This window comes from Haplochromis burtoni, unplaced genomic scaffold (genome assembly GCF_018398535.1).
Source record: "Haplochromis burtoni strain Fernald_Lab_line unplaced genomic scaffold, NCSU_Asbu1 Contig_18, whole genome shotgun sequence".
NCBI lineage: Eukaryota > Metazoa > Chordata > Actinopteri > Cichliformes > Cichlidae > Haplochromis > Haplochromis burtoni.
Genome location: NW_024582379.1, coordinates 1,728,343 through 1,751,020, shown reverse-complemented (window position 1 = coordinate 1,751,020; position 22,678 = coordinate 1,728,343). Strand labels below are relative to the sequence as shown.

General features: G+C 39.3%; 2 protein-coding genes across 5 annotated transcripts in view; both read right to left on the bottom strand.

The window, feature by feature from the left end:
• nipbla (NIPBL cohesin loading factor a) overlaps positions 1 to 6,878 on the bottom strand; it is a 28,567-nt gene extending 21,689 nt beyond the window's left edge. For 2 of the 4 annotated variants that reach the window (XM_005916193.3, XM_005916196.3), the window contains exons 1-7: positions 6,487 to 6,878; positions 4,907 to 4,973; positions 2,023 to 2,172; positions 1,587 to 1,752; positions 930 to 1,030; positions 690 to 795; positions 361 to 524 (exon numbers count right to left, since the gene is read on the bottom strand). In XM_005916193.3, the coding sequence (XP_005916255.1) occupies positions 361 to 524; positions 690 to 795; positions 930 to 1,030; positions 1,587 to 1,752; positions 2,023 to 2,086 (601 nt within the window). In that variant the 5' untranslated portion in view covers positions 2,087 to 2,172; positions 4,907 to 4,973; positions 6,487 to 6,878. The remainder of the gene's footprint in view (positions 1 to 360; positions 525 to 689; positions 796 to 929; positions 1,031 to 1,586; positions 1,753 to 2,022; positions 2,173 to 4,906; positions 4,974 to 6,486) is intronic. The other 2 variants (XM_005916198.3, XM_005916195.3) reach the window with 2 other exon arrangements.
• A 1,905-nt stretch (positions 6,879 to 8,783) lies between these two features.
• slc1a3a (solute carrier family 1 member 3a) lies at positions 8,784 to 21,717 on the bottom strand. Its single transcript, XM_005916192.2, has 10 exons — positions 21,554 to 21,717; positions 20,801 to 21,125; positions 19,787 to 19,924; positions 14,473 to 14,677; positions 14,092 to 14,134; positions 12,257 to 12,519; positions 11,943 to 12,176; positions 11,511 to 11,705; positions 11,134 to 11,268; positions 8,784 to 10,541 (listed from the first exon to the last, which is right to left on the bottom strand). Exons 2-10 carry the CDS (start codon positions 20,982 to 20,984, stop codon positions 10,334 to 10,336), a joined length of 1,605 nt encoding a protein of 534 aa, XP_005916254.1. The 5' UTR covers positions 20,985 to 21,125; positions 21,554 to 21,717; the 3' UTR covers positions 8,784 to 10,333.
• Positions 21,718 to 22,678: the final 961 nt, after the last annotated feature.

Here is a 22,678-nt window from a genome sequence, read left to right as displayed (position 1 = left end):
CGTGCGCGCGCGTAGAATTAACAGAAAAAGGTCAAGTTTGTGTACACCAGCAATGGCCTTGTAAATACAAAACATAAATATTTCCACAAATTATATTTAATTATAGGAGCCACAATTATCTGATGTGAGAACTTCAGTGTACATTCGAGTTATGTATGAAGAATATGAATTCAGTCAAACCCCTGCTTATTATTCAATTCAAAGGGAACAGAGTTTCCAGAAGCCAAAGCTACGGATATGGCTGACGAAATCAAACAAAGACGCCATCAGACTTAGTCGCAAGTTTAACATTAGAAAAAAAATTAATGATGAGTTCTGAGTGTCCATGCATGCGTATTAACATTAAACACAGGTTCTCACCTTGTTGAATCTGTTGGTGTTGGTTATAGCTGGGTGGTTGTTGGTGGGGATACTGCTGTATGTAACCTGTGGCAGGGCTCTGAGGAGTGTATGGGCTGGGTACTGGACTGTTCTGTTGGCCCATGTACCGGCTACTGGAACCTGTCGGAGGTGTCACAAACCGGCTAGAATAGAGAAAATGTAAGGACAGCAAATAAGAAGAAGCACACTGCATAAACAAAAAAAAAACCCAAACATTTATTTAAATTCAAACATGATGTATTTGTATTGTGCTTTAATTAACATTTAAAATTTAAAGTTGGAATAAACCAGATTCTTGTCAATCTTACCTTGGTGGATTGGGAGAAATCGCAGCTGGCTGGAAGTTTGCAGACTGGGCAGGGCTATGCATGGAATTCATCTTAAAAGGTTGTACCATTGGCTGCTGCATGACATCTGTTTAGAAATAAAATTGAGAATTGAAATGAATAACCTTTATAGAAAAAAAAACAAAAACACAAAGCTTGATTTTCTTGTTTTTATATTAGTAACATAACGACTTAATGTGCAACAAGTAATTGCGCCCATACTTTTCTCCCTGAAGATGCCAGGGTTCCTGGCCAGCATGGTCTGCAGCAACAGTGGTGCATCTCCCTCTGGTTCATCGCTACCCAGGTTGTCCTTCAGCTCTCTGAAAACACACAAAACGAGTTCACATCAAAACAATGAGGCAGATTAGAAAAGTGTCAGATTTAATGTCAAAAGCAGAAAGAAAATGCTGAATACATTTTAAGCAGTAAACAGAAATTTGACTATATGGCCAATTCGGAATCAGCAAATAAGCTAACATGAACATCTTTGAACTGGATTGGAAACTGGAGCACCTGGAGAGAACACAAATAGTTTTCTCTTCAGTACACGGGTTTTTGGCTTTTTATGTGTAGTATTTGCACCTAGAAAAGTTTCCCGCAGTGGAAGCATTAACATTCATAGTAGTCTTTCATCTCTCCGATTCATTAAAAATTAATCTTTTGTGTTTTAATTAGTTAAAGAATTAAGCAATGCAAAGCATCTCTTCTGCTTTAAATCAGCTTTAAAGCCAAGTTATCCTGACGTCTGAGCTTTAACAGCCAAAACATTTCCATGAAAACATGTTGGGGTTTTTGTTTGTTTATTTGTTTTTTAGTTGGCCTTTTGTCTTTGTTCATCCAGACACCATATTGTCTTACAGACACTTATATACTCACATGTGCTCTGTGGAGACCTGGTTCAGACCATGGGCTAGCTGGGAGGCCAGATTCTCATCCCGGCAGCCCAGTAGGCATGTGACTTCCTCCGCAATCCTCCCATTGTATAGGAGGCTTTTAGTGGTGGTGGCAGGTAGAGGAGAAGGGAGGGGCAGCTGGTTCAACACTAAAACAAGAAGAGAGAGTTTTCAGCAAATATACATTTTAGGAGTTAAAATGTGAGCAATACAGGACATAAGGTCTCAGAAAAGTTTAGAGACGCAGAAGTAAATGGGGGGGAAAACCAAAAACAAAACAAAAAAAATGTGCATGTAATCACTATTGCACATTTACATCTGTTCAGACCGAATGTTGCAGTTTAGGACTTAACACTGGGAGAGAAGACTTAACAGAACTGTGAAAACTTGTGTTTGTAACATAACTATGTGACACTCACAGTCTGTGAGGCTAGCGATCCCAGCAAGAGTGGTGATGGGAACATGAGGCATATCCCCATTCATGCTGAAGGTGAGGGTGGGGGAGTGTGTTGATACACAGGTAGATCAGGGGGTCGATGGACGACACCCGTCCTCACATCTCCTGGCACCTAGCAGAGACAGGGAGGTCGGTAAGAGAAAGACAAAAGCTGCTTTAGTGATGGACAAGAAAAGAGAGAAAGAACTGCTGCAGTACAGAATTACAAAATGAGTTAATGGTCATAAAAATGTATACAAAGAAATTATTTAACACAAAAATGCTATAATTAGTCATATTATTTAAATATAAAAATAGACCCAAATATTTGTTGTGTTTTTTCCTGTCTGCCTTTATGCTGACATTGCTTTTCATGTGGCAATGGTGTGCGCTGTAATAAATGTCCTGCTAGAGCGTGTCAATCAAAATAAAATGCTGTGTTCTTCATTGGTTATTCAATTATGATCTTACGTTTTTCACAGCATTTAGTAATGCCATGCAGCTAGTACAAGCGCACGTTAGTTGTGTCACTGAAGAAATGCCCCACAGATACAAAAGCACCGAGAACTGAATCCTGAGGAATGTACCACAAGGCGTGATTAATGGTTACTGAGGCATGTTGTGTGTGTGTGGCAAGTTTTCAATGTCACAAGGGTGGCTTTCTTTAAATCTGGCCTCATAATCTCTCATTTTTATATTCAAAGTTTCTGATTAAAATTGGTTGCAACATGTGCAACCCTTTCGCTGACAGATATTCTCAACTGAGGGAAGACAGCACGTTATATATGCAAAACCAATGAGCCGCTCATTGGTAATGCCATCGTACAAAGCCAAGCAGGTACAGTAGCACGAACTGTACGCATCACAAACCGACAAGCATACAGTCTGTGATGTAAAAACATTTTTAGTACTCAATTTCACTCCACTATTGTTTATTACACAGATGATTCAAAACAAAAACTTAATTGCTAAGTCAATTAACTAAAGTGCTTTCCACACTGCCCTGTACTTTAACATGAGACAGTCTGGGACCTAAATGCACTTCCTGGGAATCATGTTAAATATATCACTTTTTTTAAGGTTAAGAGCTCTAATGTAAAGTGTTCACTTCAGAAAAAATACAAGCTCCGAGTGTGCATTGAGTGGTAAAATAAGCACATACAACTGAATATTCTTCTCTTGTCTTAATTGCAGACACGTTGCAGTTTGTTTGCAATTCGTGATTATTCTTCATAATGTGTATCAGTATATTCTCTTTATGAAAACATGTGCAAAGTCAGATTTTTCTTTGTGAAAAAAAGCCTGATTTAACAAAAGTTGTTTTTATAAAGTTGCCAGAGACTTTTGGGATATCCATAATTTTAGTTTTGTGTCTGAGTGTGTACTTGCTTTGTCGTATAGCCCTCAGGTCACAAAGTTACAGATCAACACAACTAATTGTTACATGACATACATGTCACACTAAAAATACGCTACAAATTTTTCCTGAATCCCCACATAATACTAGGTAATACTACTGAGTTATCTGGTTAGGCAATAGTGCTTTCTATTCAATAGTCAGCTGTTTGTACATTTGTGGGTGCTACCAGCAGCTCCCGTCTCCCAAGTATCACAGAAAGTGAAGCTGGATTTCCAACAGAAATGTTGTTAAACCCAGAACTGCTGCAGGTTACTAGGGCATTATCCACCTGCACCACCACATACTGTGTGTGTGTGTGTGTGTGTGTGTGTGTGTGTGTGTGTGTGTGTGTGTGTGTGTGTGTGTGTGTGTGTCAAACAGCTGTGTGACAAAGGCCTAGGTGTAGCTCTCACCGCTTCAGACTTTACACACACACTGCTGTCAGTGCAAGGTGAAAAAGAGAGAACGAGAGAGAGAGAGAGAGCGCATAAAATGATTGAGCCTACTGTAACTGCAACAGATATTAGCACCTGAACATAAACGGTGTTACATTTTAACACCTGCCAGGTTCTGTCCTCCTTTTTGTTTTACTTTAACTTTTTTCTTGCTATATTAACTTTTTCCAGCCTATTATTACAGGTAAATAATGGTTAATGTAATTTCAAATCTTAACAGTTGTAGCTGTGTTAAAAAAAAAAACAACACTTAAGAGGCAGGGAGTAATGCGAACACACTGCAAATGATTCCCAACTGTAAATATGCAATCCATGCTTCTAAATGACACAGAACAATATTTTCTGTAAAAAGTATTTGGCAGAGCACTTGGCTATGGGTCCTTAACCCCACTTTGAGAACCACTGATTTATGTGACATTGTATTTTATTCACACCTCTCCTAAGAGCAGAAATGCAAAATATACACAAACAAATATTGAGGAAGGGGTGTAAATGCAATAGGACAACATCAACAAAACTTTAAAAGCTTGCCATACTCAGCTAAATGAAAGGACTAAGACTGACACGGGATGACTGCCCCTCAGCACACGTTTTTAAATATTATACAGCCTCAAGATAATGCCTTTCCATAAATGAGCCACAACCATTTCTAATACCAAAAGCACTGTTAATCTGAATAAGGATTCATCTTGTGTTACTACGATTTAACTACATTGCCTGATGCCTAAACATCACGCATTTCAAACCATACAGCTCGCTGTGAGAAACCTTGAAAACCTGTGGCCCTTTTTTTGGATTGAAATCCCTTTGCTTGTTAGATCCTTAACCTCTGACAAATGTGTGTGGGGGGCACACAAGCAAAGAAAAAATGCAGCTGAAATGTTTTTAGCACATCTAATCACAACCTCTTGACAAGATACTTTGCACTTCACACTATTTTTAAAATCAAGACAGGAAATGTCAATATAAAGGGTAAAGCAGTTTAAGCTTTTGCAAATATAAATTAATGATACCTTTTTGACGAACTCTGTGCAGTCTCCTGTGGACTCACTGACATTTCAGATAAAAAAGTCCTTCAATCTGCCAAAAAAGAAAATAGCTTTGCATCAGACTCTGTAACCTAAAACTGCATTTTACTCTTAGTCGTAAAGACTTCAAAAGAAGTTCTGCTTACAGCTAGCCAATGGAGCTAAACCAAAACAGTAAAATAATGCCAGTGCCTGCATTATTGTTTTGTTATGAACATCTCGTTAACACTACATTATCCGTAAAATTGAATGAAAAGTGTGTGGCACTGGCTTCTAAGAGAGAGCAACAAGTTTTGATCGACTTCCGCACATCACTAAAGCCATGCAAATATGTAAACAACATACTGCAACGCGACATGAACTGAAAGCATGCGATCCCTAATAGGCAAAACTTATCGTGCGCGGCAAAACTGTTGCAGGGTACCGACAGACGGATACTGTAAACAGTGCATTAGCACGCGGCAACTTTAGCATGCTCAGTGGTAGAGTGGTTTCCCTATGCATGCAGGGGCTTGGCTGACAGCTGTGAGACTGACAGGCAGGAGGCAGCACAAAGGAACAGATGCACTGTGATGGTGGCGGTAGTAGTGGGGTCTGCATCCTCCAGAAGCCGTCAGCCCCCGTGCACATTCTGCACACTGGCTAATTCGAGAAAGCCAACGAAACTGTACTGGCTCTGGTCAAGAGGGAAAATATTTGACAACATGCATACCTAACTCAAACAGTAAAGCAAGGAAGAGCAGGGGCAGCGTACGTTTCTGCGCGAACCATAGTCAAAATATTTCACAGCAGGTTCGCCACCAAAACCACTACTAGCCCTGCCAAAGGCTCCAATAACCCGAAACACAGCCTAAGATGTCAAACAGCATTAATAATAACAGCAAAAAAGTTAGCTCCCGTGTAGTTAATATTAGCATCAATTTCAATGTTTATCTTAGCATAACTGCAAGCGGCAGCTCGCTACTTGCGAACAAAACCTCTCCAACCTTTGCACTGCCAAGAAGTTGACTGTCTGGATCGTTCGAGCTAAGCGTGAAGCTAGTGTTACCACTGAGTATAGCAGCTAAGATGAGTAACGCTAGCTGCCCAACATTCACTAACAACAATAGTCGTGTTTTAATAGCTAGCCAGTTATGCTAACTAGCTGTAAATGTTGTCAGTTAGCTCCTAATGCTGCTGCTCGTTCAAATAAACGGAAGGCAATGCAAATAATACAAGGAAGCGTTACTAGGGGTTTATGAATTTTTAGCAAATTTCCATTTCGTTCGGGGAGGAAACGGCGCATTTGTAAATAGATGTAAAGAAAACGGCACAGACTCCTAATTCCGTGGCAACGGCCCAATCCTCGGGCTCGACAAATGACATCCAGTCGAGGCCGTGCGCCTCGGCACAGCAAAAACACACCTAAGCTAGCCTGGCTGGCTAGTTCGCTAGCTTCCGTTACCTCCCGGTCAACGATTAACGACGCCGTAGGTGGTCTCACGGCAGAACATTTATCAACGTTATTGATAATAGTCGGAATTTTAAAAGTTGGATTAAAGATACAGATGTGTGATTATATTTACCTTCGGATGTTGCGTTCAAAGGGAGGGGAATGTTTTAGCTTGGTTTGTGTCCGTATCTCTAGCTCCCCCTTTCTTCTCTCTCGCAGCTCCTCCAGAAGGAACTCTAGTGGCTTGCCAACTAGCCGATGAGCTAGCCTGCTAGCTATCAACAATAATCCGGGTCGGGCTGATTCGTTCTTCTTCCGTCACTCAAGGGTGAATATTTCAGCGTACAATCATGGGGAAACATTCGTTCTTCGGAGTTTCAGTCGGTCTGCGCCGACATAATCAATGAATGCAGCCAATTTCGACAGTAAATGAGAAATATGACGATTGTTGCGATCATCAAGAGGCTCTCCTCTCGTAGAACAAAATGCCGACCGGAAGTTCTGCCGTCTGACTGACCAAAGATCTCAGGAGTGACTCCCTCCATCGGCGCCAAACAAAATGCCATGCGACATTTCGTGTTTTTGCCCCTAGGGAGCGCTGTAAGACAAGTTTCTTTTCAGTGGCCTGTTTACTTTACAGTCAATTAAAATTTTTGGATTTGGTAAATATACTACAGACACCCATATGAACAAATTATTAATATATTTTTAAAAAAATAAACAGCCAATGAAATTACAACAAATATATCAGTATAACCCCCCCGCCCCCCCATACATGTAGCTTATGTAGATGCATTTAAAAATATACACAGTGCACCAGTCTGTAATAATTTCAGTTGGCTGTGTTAAAAGTGTTAAAGTCAAAGCAAGAATACTTTACTGGAATCAGAATACCAGATTAATAAGTGATGTAAAACTACTAGTGAAGCATACCTCTTTCAGAGTGTTAACATATTATTTCATTGTTACTACATTAACATTAACTTTACTTTAGCGGCTATGAAATTTAACGGGCCTTTTGTTTTTTTTGCGTCGCTTCCCTTTTCATACGTGTGGGGTTTTGTTTTGTATTGTTTTGCTTTTTGTTTGTTTGTGTGTCTGTTGAGTTACATTAGGATGAGAAGCATGTTAACTGATTTACAAAAATCTGTTTAACCTGCTCAGCACAGTCTTGTCCAGGATAACTGAACATATATTTATGCACAGCTCTCATTAGCTCCCTCCACAGCATTTCAAATGGGCTGATGTCTGGTCATTGACTGTGCCAACACCTTGATTGACTCTTTTGCTATACAGAGTTCATTATCACTTAACAACTGTAAGGTGCCAAGGTCCAGTGGCTGCAAAACAAGCTCAAATAACCAGCTCTCCACCTCCATGCTTGACAGTTGGTATGAGTTGTGTGTGTTCATAGGCTGTGTTTGGTTTTCTCCAAACATGTGAACTGTATACTATGGCCAAACATCTCCACTTTGATCTCATCTGTACAAAGGACATTCCAGAGGTTTTATGGTTTATTCAGATGCAACCTTAGATGTGCTGCCACTTTCTTTTTAGAGAGAAGAGGCTTTCTCCTGTCAAACCTACCAAATGAGTCATACGTGTTCAATCTTTTTCAAAATGTGCTGTCATGAACTTGAACATGCTAACTGAGACCTGCGGAGTCTGAAATGTACCTTTGTTGTTGTTGTTGTTTTTGTTTTGTTGCCATTTCACTGAGCACTGTACAGTCCCACGTGATGTGAATTTGGTTGGATGTCCACTCTTTTGAACATTTACACCTGTCTTTTTTCACTTGTGAATAATCTTTTTTACTGTAGAAGAAGGGACATTTTTGGAAAATGACCTTAAGACTCTTCCTAGAGTGATGGGCAGCTGCAATTTTTACTCTAAGATCATTGCTGATGGCTTTCTTCTTGGGCACTGTGTAAACACACACCTGAATGCTTCAGACCAGCAAACTGCCAAAACCTGCTGTTATAGGGGTCCTCACACTTGCTGATGACGGATTATTCAAGTTCATTCGATTAGCAGCTCCTTGCTAATAATGCTAATAATTAATTAATAATAAGCTAATAATAATTCCTTTTTTATGCTCCATTTCTGCCTTTTGACCAAATCTTTTTCTTACATAAATAATGACACTATCTGATATACCATGTTTAGTAATTCATCTGAACTTTTATTTGCCTTATTTTAAGACCTGCCCAGGATTAAATGTTTTATTTTATGTAATGTATAAAGAACTGAATCAAGGTCTGCTTTCTTCCTCCTATAACCTTGAATGAATGCATTCCTGACAGTATGTTCACAACTGCTAAAAGTGGATTTCAAAGATTTATTCAATTTATATGCGATTTCCAAAAGCTAAGAATTCACTGATTATTTCACATTTCTGATAATCGTGATCAAACAATAAACACACAACCAAAGATTTTATTTTTTTTTATTCAAAAAAGCAAAACAAAAACAAAATAATCATGCAAGATAAAACTACAACTCTCATTATTTCCTGTTCATGTGTGTGTATGCATACCTGTGAATTAATGAGAAAATCATATCAAGAGAGACACCAGGAACTGTAAACAAACGATCTATTCATTTTCCTCAAGTGTGTAAAGAGAAACATTTGGTCCTTTAATCAGGCACCGTTTGCATTTGTAAAGAGGAACTAGAGGAAATGTTAGTTTGGTAAGAGCGTCTTTACATTTACAATCCTCAAGTAACCTTTTGCCATTTTAAGCTACAATTAATATACACATTTGTCTATATTTCCCTATACAATTACATTATATTCAGATGGATCTTCTATACAAAGAATCTGCTATGCATTCTATATGTCCTTTATATTGAATTAGTTCAAATGTAAAGCTAAGCATTAAACTAAAAGGCTCTGATGTAAAATCTGTTAGATCTCTATCTAAATCAAAGAAGTGTACACATAAAATTGTACTTTCTATGCCAAACTGAATTCAGAAAAATCCACCATAATGTTTCTAGAAAAATATGAAAATTTAACATCCAACCTATCATTTAACTCTTTTTTTCCAGGCAATTATTTTTCAGTCTGAAGGTGCCACCTTACAGTCACCACATTATTACTGTCTTTATATTGAAACAGCACCATGTTTTGTTGGTTGCTGTTAAGCTATAGAGAAATTTGGATTACAGACTCCTTTTTTGGTTTAAAAAAATCTACTGACTTAAAGTTCGAATCTGCAGCTGAGCAGATTTAAAGAGAGAAAACACGAGTTAGTAGTTTTGGTATGTCACTATTTATGATTATAGTGATTGAGGTGATAGTTATAGAGAGAAAGAGAGATAGCTTTGTTTGCCTGACAGCACATACTGCTTTGGATAGTTAAGGGATAAAAGACTTTTTGTAAATATATCATTCATTCAGCTGATATCTGTACAATGATCATAAAAAATAAAGTCACAAATGACTGTACAGAAGTTGTAGTAGCACTTTTTCCTCCATATAGGCTGAAAAATGTTGGCCATTTAGTCCATGTGCATGAAGTCTCCTGATAGATTTTTACTACCACTTAACAACATTTCTCATAAACATAACCAATGAAAAACAATTAAAGCCAGAAAATGTGTGCAAGTGGGCTGCTTTCCCGATACAGCAATACTGGCCTCTAGTGGGTAAGGTTAGTCATCACAGTTCTGGGAGAAATTGGATAACATGCACGCCATGGACCACTGGGCTCTGTTTTCATTCTTAATAGTAAACAGCTGCCACCCTCTGGCATAACATATAGTACTGTTAGGAATAGCACAAAGCTACTAATCACTTCAAGTGTGTGGGATGTGAGAGAAGCCTCACACATTAGTGAAACTCACTTGGCTGAAATAGATTCTAGCTGTAAATCACTTTAATCATACGATCTCATCAGATGAAAACTTTAGAAGTCAAAAGGACTTTGAGAGTTGAAAATGTGGTTCAAAGCAGTGCAGCAAATTTAACCCTGTCTTTACATCTTGGTCTCATTGCTGACAGGATGCTCATTTTCGTACTCATTCTCCTGGTTGATGAGCTGGTATGGCTTCTTCTCTGACTCCTCCACCACTGAGTTGCCCACCTCGGGGTCAGTATTCTGCAACTCATGGCGAGACAGATGTTCCACTATGCCTGCACCAATGGAGTCCCCAAGGACATTAGTAGTGGTGCGCAACCGGTCCCTAATGAAAGACAGGTGACAACAGGAGGTTAGACATGAAACAAAAGAGAACAAACCAAAGCAAGACAGGACAAAAGATGCTAAACTTAACAAAAAAAAGCACACCGACATGTGTTCATAAAAATACATTTAATTAGAAAATTGTAAGCGTGATTTTAGAACTGTTTCAGGCTATCCTCAGACTGAATGTACACAGCCAGTAGATGGGAGGAAGAAGGGGCTAGCGCAGGAGATAGTTGTGGATTGAATCAAATCCAGATGGATTACGTATCGTGGAATGTGAAAGGAGTGTCTCTGGAAGCTGTCCTCTTATCTTCTAATCAAGAGTGCAAGGCACAACAGATATTTCTACTAGGTCCAAATTGATTGAATTCATACCACACAGCAGCACTACATTTTATTTTCTCAAAATTAAATCCTCCCCGTTCCTCCCTCATACCAAACTATTTCCAGTTTGTACAGTGAGTGATGCAGTTTCACAGCTAAATTGTGAAAAAGCCTGGCTTAGTCTCCCTTTTTTACTGACTACACAGAAGAACATTAGCTTTTTTTTTGTGTGTGTTTTTTTGTAGCAATATAAAGCCAATACTTACAGGAACCAATCAACGGCAATGATCAGTGTGATGTCATCTGTGGGAAGGCCTACAGATGTTAGCACTATCACCATGGTGACCAGTCCTGCCTGAGGGATTCCAGCTGCTCCAATACTGGCTGCAGTAGCTGTGATACTAAAACAAATAAAGGCAGATGGAGCGACCTGGAAATTCAATTTCTGTCCCCATATTAAGTCATTCTATGGTAATAACACTGAAGAGGGTGACTTAAATGTATTCCCTTGGCTACAATACTACTTATTTATTCCTCTCCAACTAATTGGTGGCAAAGAAACACCATGCGTAAATGCACACAAAATCTAAGGGAAATTGTGACAAAACAAATCTGATAAAAGAGTGCAGTGTACAGCACATACCTGATGGTGAGAATCTGTCCAAAGTTAAGTTGATAGTCATTGACCTGAGCGATAAAAATAGCTGCCAGGGCTTCATACAGAGCAGTACCGTCCATGTTTATGGTGGCACCAACGGGGAGCACAAAGCGGGTCACGCGTTTGTCCACCTTGTTGTTTTCCTCCAGGCATTTGAAGGTGATAGGCAATGTGGCAGAGCTGCAAGACGACAGAAAGAGCAAGAGACGGTGGTGTAATAATTAATTTATTAATATTATTAATCTGACACAATTTATTTTGCTGATTGACATGTTAATAAAAGTTATTGCAGTTTGTTTTCAACTCATTTGAGAACAGCACAGACATTAGTGTCACACGTGTAAAATCTCTTTCCAGATCACTAAAACAACACAAAAGTGAATAATATTAAAAGTCTTTTGGATGATGCTTCTTTACCTGGATGATGTTCCTAGAGCAGTGATGAGCGCCTGCAACAGGCCACCAATGAAGACAAAGGGGTTCTTCCTGGTGATGACGAAGTAGAGAGTGGGCAGGACAAAAATGGCGTGGATGAGCAGCCCGCAAATGACTGTCACTGTATACATTCCCAGCTGGCCACCCATAGCCGAAATGTCATCCATCTCCACAATCTTACCAGCAATCAGGAACAAGATACCAATGGGGGCATACCTGAAGAAAGATGGCTGTTATGAATTTGTAAGCTAAACACGTCATTCATGCATCCAATAAACATCCTTTGTGGTACTTACCACATTATTATGGCAACCAGCCTCATGATGGCCTCGTTCAGGCAGTCAAAGAAGTCCCTTAGTGGTTGTCCCTGTTCTCTCATGTTCCCGATGATGAGACCAAAGCATATGGAGAACACCACCAGCCCGAGTGCATTGATTCCATTTACCGATCCTGGCACAGGGATCATCTCCTCTATTTGTTGGCTGCTATTGGGTGCGACTAACGTGTCGTTTATAGTCATCGTCACGTGGACTACTCGCTTGGCGTATTGCGTCTTGAACTGGAATTTAGCAAAGAAAGAAGACAGCTCTCAAACAGTAGTTTCTAAATATCTGGGCAAAGTAATTAAAAATAATTAAAAAGAAAAAAATGGCTTAGCTTAAAGATAGCGTTACTATGAAACTGATGTGTAATATACAACTTAAAAATGAGCATTTGGATAAGAATTCTGTGTCTGTGTGACGTCAGCAAGTTTTCACTGGAATAAGATGCCAGATGATCCTGGCATCTTAATAAATCTGGATAAATTTGTTCTAGATAAAATGTAGAGAAACAACAGCAAATGCAAGCCATCCAGTTCTGATGTACCCTAACACCAATAGTCTTTAACATTCTTTCTTAGGTTTACTTTTCCTTTAAGATGAGTGGGGTCAATCAAGACAGATGAAGGGTCAGGCCAGCTCAAATCAACATGGGACTTGTTCTCGACATATACAATTATTGCTGTGAAAGTTTCGTTTTATATATCAAATACTTTTCAAGATTCAGAAATGTCACTAATGGTCTTTTACAGTGTTTTTTATTAGCACATGCACAAATATTAGACTTAACAGGCTTGAATTTTTTCAAGCTTCTGGTTATCAGACATTTTCTGATGCATCTACCCAAATTATAGATCTGGATTCATTTTGATGATAAGAAAGACAAGTGAAAATTTCAGGCTTTTATCTTTAACTCAAACATTTCCTCAGATTCAGTGTGCAAAGAAAATGGCCTGAAGTGAGTTGACTGACCATTTTCAAAAAATATCTTTTCTAAAGTGTTTGATTTATGACAATAAAATGTCACAGAACTCATTATATTCGAACTTTGGACTATAACATTTTTATGCAAATAAAAGAGGGTAGAATAGAAATGTTCTAACAATTTGCTTATTTGAGATGGAATGACCTATAAGGGAACACATCTGTCTGATCCTTCAGACCGCCCAGATAGAAGATGCCAGAGCAAATATAAGATCAGATGGCGGAGATGCCGGAGATGCCAGAGCAGAGGTCCCAAGGTCAGACCAGCAGACTGACCTCAGGTCCTCTGTGTAGGTTCTGCAAGACAAGGTCTTTGCAGACCTCACTAAAATAGCAAGTGGAATCAACTCTAGAAAAAAAAAGCAACCTTCACAAATGTTCACAAAATATAACAACCCACAAACACATCTCAGCGTACCTAAATTGTGTTCAAATGAGGAAGCAAAAGTCACAATAGGATAACATGTGTTGTGTGGAGATGTGTTTGAATGGCTTGCTGGATGTGCCATCACTGTCCCAAAATACTTTTTTGTCTATTTTAATAACGTTTTGCAATGCACACCTTACCAAAGACTGAGATAAGTAAAGCATGTCTAATGTGTTTTTATAAGGATGCTACCAAAGGAGTTAATCGTGGAATTTAACTCCACTGTTTATTTCGGCAGCATAGGTCAGAAATGACAATGGCAATATGAAAAGGATTACTAACTGTGAGTCTGTAAACAATGCTAACTGTGCACTCAGGTACAGATGTGAGACATCTTTGTGAGATAATCAATTTTCTGTAAGTGTAGAAGAAAACGGGAAATGTGTGGAGGAAAAATTACCTGTTTGGTGCAAGCCTCCACGAGGTTAGGTGGAAACATGTTCCTGCAAAACACAACAAAATCAGTACATTTAAAAATTAGAATGAATAAATTACAAACTACAAATGCATATTGATAAAATAAAATAAAAAACAATCAAACAATCAAAAAGGAATTGTATAGGATATTAAGACCACTGTGTGATTTTGCAGTGCATTTTGCAGCATTAAAAGATAAAACAACTTAAAAATCCTTCTCCCAGGTTGAACACCTCCATCTCAGTGACCTATATCAAAAGGGCAATTAGTAAGGGACTATGAATCCTCATTTTTGCTGATTCGGTCATTGTACTGGAGTGATCTTGTGAGAACGCTTGTTTGGTCAGAATGCATAAAGGTATACCTGATAAGATCCAGAAAGGCATCAGCAGCGCTGACCTGCTCTATCTGCTGCTGCTTGGAGAACTCATCCTTTGATCCTTTTCCAGGGTGAATAATGAGCACCATGACAATACCGATGAAAACAGCGATGATGGTTGTAGTGGTGTAATAGACAACTGCTCTTATTCCCATTTTACCAGAAGCACGGCTGTCCAGAGCAGCAATACCTGCAAAATGACAAATCATAAACATATGAGCAGAGTTTTAAAAATAAATAAACACATTCACTGACAGCTGTACTTTTGGAAGAAGCATGGAGTGACTCATGCTGTAATAACTCCTATATACTAATGAAGAAACGGTGTCATAAAGGTTGTGTTGGGCATGATGTAAATTAGTCACCGCAGAGTTCGTGACTGTAATATTTCATTATTTCTTTATGTATATAGTAGAATAAAAAGAATGTGGTTATTTTTTAAAAAGGGTGCAATAATACTACAGTGAAGTTTGTAAAGATAGAGCATGTTCCTGTTTTTATGATGGTTTCTATTAAAAGAATAATGCAGTAATCCTGCCCAGGGATTTTTATTGATGCATCACTAAAGTCTATCCCTGTGAGCATACGGTTAGCTTGGGAAATGAGGCTGTAATTATAGATCAAATGTCTCCACCTGGATTATCTGAATTACTATCTGTGACAACAAAAAGTGGCAAGAAACACAATCTGACTGACCTTTCCTGATGGAAAAACAACACCTAAAGCACACAGAGGGGAAAATTGTAACACGCAAAACTGCACATACTTTCCAAGTTGCAAATTACAATTTGGGGGATAAACTCTGCAAAAATGAATTGGCAGTTGAATTAAAAACTAGAGCTGGCGTCGTTCCGTGAACTCTCTTTATCGCTAAAAAGTTCTACATGTCCTCGCGAACATTAGTTTGCTGTGTACACACTGTGTAGAGATGTTGGTTGCAGATAAGCAGTCTAACGTCAGCTCAAGGTTTGTGTGCTGTGTATGTGTGTGTGTGTGTGTAGCTAGTTACTGCCATAAAAATCAGCAAGTTACTGTGTTATTTTCTTCTTCTTCTTTTCTGTTTTATGGTATGTACTACCCAGCATAAAGGTGTAATACCTCCACCAGCTATGTTGGCATGACAACCAGACAGGTACCTCTGCTATTTAAATGTAATATTAGCACTTACATTTATAGGCTATAAATTTTATAGAGCTTGATACGCCGACACTAAAATTACAATAAAAGCAAATAAACAAAATTATTTTTAGCTTCAGAAAGAAACTTTAAAAGAAATATCTGGTTCTCAGAAAGAAATTGATGCTGCAGAATAAATGAAGTTTAACGGCCGCCAGAAAGACTTTGTGAGGGAGTCGCAGCGCCTGGAGGCTAAACTGTCCTCCACAGTTCTAATAGCATTAAACAGACTTTGTAGGGATAATGGCAGCAAGAAGAAATACAGCCATTCAGAGAGCTGGATTTAGAAACTGACAAGGCGCTTCAATGGGCGCGATAGTGGTGTTGTATTTTTAAAGTGTCAGGTCCTATTATGGCCATTATCTTTATTCAGAGCTGAGGAAGGCAAAGAAATCTTTGTGTGATGGGAGATGTATGTGTTTCTTTCGCATGTCTCACTTTGATACTGTCTATACCACAGTGTGTGTGTGAGAACCAGTTTGAGTTTTAATTGGAGGTGAAGGCATTTTGGTCTGTCCTCATTTAATGACACAGCCTTGAAAGTTATATTGAGGGCTAAGACTTGGTCATAGGGGTCAGGTTAATACTGGGTATAGATCAAGGCTGGGTTAAAGGTTGCAATTTGGTATTTAGTTGTGATGTTTAAGGTTACGGTGAGATGCCAGCAAATGGATTATGTCAGTCGGCATTCAGACAAAGAGCACAATTGTGAGTGTGTGTCTCTGTTTGTCCGTGGGTGGGTGTAGCTATTGCCCCTGCTTTGGCCCTCTCTGTACCTCTTGTCTTAACATGGCCAGACTTGAGCTTTTATCCGATTCTTTTTGATCCTCTTCCTTCCCTCCTCACCGTTCCCCTTCCTCGTTCTCTTCTCCCAAATTCTTCGCCTCCTTTCTCTGCCACCCCTCCATCATCACCCCTTATTTCAGATCTGAAATAAGGAGTGTCCCCCAGTACACCTCCCCTGCTTTCCCTTCTTTCCAAACCCACATCTCACCTCACCCCTCTCCCTTTTTTTCCTTTTTTTCGGGGGAGACTGATCTTATTGCTTCAATCCTCTTTCATTGCCACCCTTTCCCTCCCAATCAACCCCCTTCTCTTGCTTTCCCCCAATTCCCTTTCTGACAGCCCTGGGAAAACTTGTTGACTTAGTTAGTCCCAGACGCACACAATGATCTCCAGCCTGTTGTCCAGGCAACAGCGGATACAGCCGTACCAATTCCATCTTTTCAAAAGAACGAAAGATTGAGGGAGAGGAAGGACAATGACCTTCTTTTTTCATATGGGCAATGTTCATCAAATACAAAAGTAGGCCTGCCTTGGGGAGGAAGTTGAAATGCAGGACATTGCAATTCCAAGAGGTCGGCCCTTAATGCAAAGACAAACTCCACGGTTCTAGCAATTCTTTACCTGTCAGTTTATGGTCAGTCAATACCTCTGCACCTTAGTGGGTATAACTACAAATACCAACAACTTACTTTTAGTGCAGTAACTGCAAATAGACATATTGACTGTAGGTTTGTAGAAAGGGGCACTTCATATTTAGATTGGTGTTTTTAAACTTGCAGCTTAGCTGATGAGATCGTGTACCTTTCAATGCCTCTTATTCCATGTAGCTAAAATTCTTATGTGCATGCAGGACAGCACAGAGGAGGAAAATGATGCTGCAGAACATTCTTATGAGACCTGCAATGGTACTCTTGGACTTTATTTCCTTGTAAAATCACACTTCGAAAGATTTGATTTATGTTCCTCTTCCAGAAACCTCCTCTGACTTCCCTCTCATGATCCCTTCACATCATTTTTTTTTACTGCCCATGTCTCTTGTTCCTATCCAGCCCATTCTTGGCTGTATAAAGGTTCTGTGGTGGAGTTGGCTCTCACAATGAAATGCCTGAGGACAATATGGATTGAGAGGTTAGTTTATGTGAGTGGGCGAGTGAAGGAGTACGTGTAAAAGAGAGCTATAGAGAGAGAGAGAAAAACTGAATGAAATATAATTTTGAAAAAAAGAAACATTCTTTGTATTCTCTCTTTCTTATTCTATCATTAAAAAACATTTTCTCTGATAAGCCTTCTCCTTCCTGCCTGTCCTCTTTCTCCTCTGTGTTTTGTTTAAAAGACCTTTGAGGTCTTTAAACTGATTTGGAGTTCTACTTCACTTTTAGAAGAGATCAATTCAGAGCCAAATCCTTTTCTACCCAGTCTTAGGAGCGTGACAGTCATATTGCACAGGGCTACAGGTTTGCAAAAGACAACTCATGACTGTGAGGCTCCCGTGCTCCATAATATGTTATTCTCAAAGTCATGATAGTATGCAAAGCAATCAGTCCTATAGAACATAATGAAAATACTTAAAGATGAAATATATGTTACATTTAGCTCAATTAGAGTAGGACACCTTTTAACTGTGTTCTAAAAGAACTTGTAATGCAATAACTTTACCCCATTAAAATAATAAAGATACCTGAATGATCAAGAGACAAAAACAGATGAGAAAAAAGCCTCTGGTTTTATGAACATGCATGAAAGTCTATTTTTAAACAAAGTATTTGTAATTAAAACGTATGAATGAAGTGATAGTTGTTTTTTAACTTACAATAATCAGATTTCTGCATATTATTGTTATACTGTTTATAATGTTACTGGAATTTGTTTTCCATGTGCTACTATTTATCTCTTCATGCAGATGATGTTTGCTGTTACAGCATCGGCTACGTGCAGCAGTGTAGTGTTTGACCGTCTCTGGTTCTGAATAGCGTCTAATAACTTGCATTAGTTTGTGACTAAGGCAGAATCCTTTTTCTTTTTTTTCTTTTTTTTGATTACCACATGCTGTTGGTCATGTGACATGATGTCAGAGGATGCTGTTGTTACGCCCTGCTGAAGCACAAAGAAGGTTATTATCGGACAATTGTCTATGTCATCCCTTCAGGAGACTGGCCCCTCCGATCCCCTCCAATCAGTGCTCAATGACTGGGCGTTAGGCCCTCCTATCTATTTCGTCAATGCTGTTGACTCGTATTTTGGAAATTTACACGTTCCATAACTTTATTCATTCTTACACTTGCTACAATCGAGTACTCGTGTGTGTCTGACTTGTATTAAACACTTGAAAACTTTATGTCATTTGTTTTTGTTTTGTTATTGTTCTGCAATATTTGGACAAAATTTACACGAGCTGCATAAACTAATTCTGAATGGCTTCAAATAAAACAAAATGTACTGTGACTGCTGTGGACATGCTGTTGCAAGATTAGAGCATGTGATTGAGTCTCTCTCTCTCTCTTATGAGGTCATCCTAAACACATCTACCGTGAGGCCTAAAAGAAACAGGCACCAACTAGGTGAACACACTCTGCCACTCATGAGGGTTATTTTGGTCAGCAAGCCACAAAACAGCAAACAACACTATCAGCTTCTTAAAATAAACACGGACGAGTTTTAAGACATCCACATACATAAAATCCCATAAAAACAGAGTCATGTGCTCTTTTTTTGTATGTGAAAACTGATGTGTTGCAACACTTCCACAACAGGATAGCAGGAACTCAGAGTACACATTAGAAGGCCATTTCTACACTAGATACTGTATTACAAAATCTGAAGAAAGCTGTGGAGACATACTGAGTAGGCACTCTGAATTACTGCTGTGGATGTGTGGCTAAGACAAAGGGTAGTATTATGTATTTATGATATTGGGAGTAAAGTGCTGGGTATATTGTTGTTCGATACAAGTGTACGTTTCTGAGAGGTAAGCCAGAAATAGACAATGACTACAAGTTACTTACCTTAATAATAGATTAAAAATGTGGCCTTGGGTGTGTCAGATGTATTTAACTTTATGACGCAGTTACTCATAGAGTAACTAAATCATTTCTATTTGAGACATTTGAGACATTTTTTCTAAGTCATCATTCACGATTTAAAGTAACCCTTAAAACTTGACTATTTTTATTGTTGTTGTTGATGGGGGTTAGTTCCCTGACCTCCTAATCTGATGTACTTGTGACTAAAACAAGAATAAAACAAGGTTCTGACAGCGAGTAGTCTATGTATTTTTCATGGAGATGCATCTGTATCTTTTAGTGTCCTCATTGCTCTAAAAATGTTTTGATGCCCATACCTGTAATGAGACTGGAAACCAGCAGGGGCAGCACCAGCATCTGAAGCATTCGCATCAGCAGTTCTCCAGGAAAAGAGAAGAATTTAATTTCACGGTAAGACATGTTATATGGCCGAAGGGCAAATCCCAGGATTATACCTGCAGTGTGAAGCAGAAGCAAAGCAGAAACTTAATGTGACCATTTTAAGTTGACATGACAACATGAGCTTAGTAGAGTCCTAGATTTAACTCCAACACAGGGATGAATACATCCTTAATATGAGTTAAAATTATTAGTAGGCTATAATGCTTGTGACTACTTTCAAAAAAAGATAATCTAAGTAGGTGGTGCTATAGTGTTGAAAGTGAAAAGCACTTGATGTGCCGTTTAGACTCTTCAAAACACCAGTAGTTGCGCAATGGTTGCGACTCCTGCTTTAATTGATTTTTAAAATGAGATTTTCTTGTTAAAATGTCTGTTTTCATCTTCGGTTTCAGTGAAGTCTGTGTCTTCAATGAGCTGTTTGTTCACTCCATCAGTAATCCGCAGACAAGCCCAGGTGGCTGACCCTGCAGCCTGAAGTGAGGAGTATCCGGAGTTTAACAATCAATCAAATGTGTTTGTTGTGGCATGGTGTAATTCTAGCAGGGCTGCAGATGTCCAGGCAGCAGGCAGGCCCGGCTTACATCCTACTGAGTAAGAGTCAGAGGTTAGAGCACTGAGCTGACCTTTGGCTTGATGCCAAAGGCCAGTTAAAGGGTCAGCTAAAGGCCAGTTAAGAAGTTAATTTACGTTCCCTGTATTCTCTCATTTGGAGAGTTTGTGTTTATTCGTCCTCCTTTTTTAGTACAGCGTGGAGCTGTTGGTTGCAAATTCATGGATTATTTGCATGACGCTTAGAATGTGCTGCACTCTACAAGTTTGAAGAGAGGAGGGCTATGTGGTGTACTCCAGTAATCTTCAGTTTTTAATGAACTGATTTATTCTTCATGTAAAACATGCCTGAAGTAAAAAATAAATCCTCCCCCACTTACCAATAATAACTGCAGCAACAGTGAGAATCACAAAGGCATTTCTGGTAAAAAATCCCTTCACATCGTCTTTTGTCATGTTCTCCACCTTCTGTCTGGCTTTTATTGATCGGGACTGGATTCCGGCTCGGATTTGTTTGAGACCACTCCGGGTCTTCTGCTGGTTCTCACCGTTGCTTTGAGTCATAGCTGCGAGTGAAATCTTTAGATCTGTTATGAATGTGGGAAAACCTGAACTCCACTCAGCTGTGACAGGAACACCTTAAAGGTGCTGATGATTCACTTGATCCGTTGGTCTTCTCTGTCACGCCTTCTCCTTTGGAATTGCCTGGTTGAGAGGGAAGATAATATTTTAAAAGTTACCCAGCTATTAAGATTAGACAGTCATGCGGTTAGTTGAATCAGATAACAGAGGTTAGTGACTCTATCATAGTTTGAAACTACTACAGCAGATGAACAAATACATTTAAGTGAGACTGAAAAATTACAATATCCCATTGCAACTTCTGACAGATGACAGCAATAATTTAGCAGCACCATCCCACAAGAAAACATTTTAACCCTTCCTTGGAGACATGCTTTCTTATGACAAGCCCATGTGCTGCTATGCAAAGGGCTGCAAACTTCCTCTTCAACACACGTGTACAGTTTCCCACACATCCACACACACAAACACAGCTTCTGGTTAGATGGGTAAATGTATCTGCAAACACATAAACTGGTATAAAATACTAAAAGTAGAAGTTGTTTCTGTACCTTTAGACTCAAGTGAATGCTTCCTTTGGAGTAAAGTCTCAGTTTCTCTGAGGAAAGTTGTGTCTTAAAGCTTGATCAGTGGGAGACGGACAGAGGAGCTCTTTGGCTTTCAGCTGGCTGGCGTGAACAACCAGCAATGAAAAGAAACAGGGAGAAAAAGGAGAGGGGAGGAAAAAGGAAAGGAGGGAGGAGTGGTGGGATTGAGGGAATGAAAGAGCCAGTGAGAGAATGGAGGCGGTGCTGGAGTAGAAGAAAAACTAGCTAGTCACTCATATAGTGTGGGCTTGTGGGGAGGTGAGGCGGGGACTAAAAAAAAAAAAGTGAAGTTAGGTAAAGGAGGGGGTTGCTTTTCAGACGAGGGAAGCTTGAGGAATAATGAGCTTTCCAAGTAGGAAAAAGAGAAAGAACCTTCTTGTTTTCTTCTGTCTCTGTCAGCCTCTCTTTCACATGGTTTTTCACGCTTGATAAGTTCAGCCTGATTGGAGATTCCTGCAGCGAATGAGTCAAGAGAGAAATAAAAGTGCCCCATCCATCAAAAAAATCTGGAAGTGGATTACCTATTCATACATTTTCTTATTGGCACATTTCCAATAGACACATTATTCAGTCTCTCTTTCTCTCATTTCCCCCCTGTCTTTTCTAAATTGCACATTTTTCCATTGAGTACAAAGTCCGGTTGGCTGCCCTTTATTTCTAAAAACCTGTGGAGTTTTAAGTTTGTTAAACTAAAAAGAGAAGGTAAATATTTACCAAGTGGCTATAGTACAAGTGGTGCTCAGCTTTGGGCCATTAAAGAAACAGACGAGTGATGTGTCGGTCGCGAACGAAATGGCTCTTAGAGCCGGTTCGTTGACGTGAACGACGCGAGCCGTGGGTTTTTTTTTTTTGGTTTTTTTTTCTTTCTCTTTTTCTCTCTCTTGCACTTTTTTTCCGAGTCACTTGTGCTTTGCGCTGGGAAGAGGGGCGAGGGGCGGTAGTTACACTGGCAGTAGCACAGGAACAGAGCAGGAGGGAGAGAGAGAGAAAGAGAGCCAGGAACAACAACGTCACATTAGAAAGGTATAGTAATCATCCACAACTATTTTCAGTTGCAGATAAAGGATTCATAAAGTTTATTCATGCAGG

Excerpts from the sequence above, each read along its gene's own strand:
- slc1a3a (XM_005916192.2), bottom strand. The coding sequence starts at position 20,984 with ATGACTCAAAGCAACGGTGAGAACCAGCAGAAGACCCGGAGTGGTCTC. Across the intron at positions 19,925-20,800 it reads TGTTGCTGCAGTTATTATTG|GTATAATCCTGGGATTTGCC; the intron begins GTAAGTGGGGGA and ends TTCACACTGCAG. Across the intron at positions 10,542-11,133 it reads ATTGCCGTTGATTGGTTCCT|GGACCGGTTGCGCACCACTA; the intron begins GTAAGTATTGGC and ends GTCTTTCATTAG.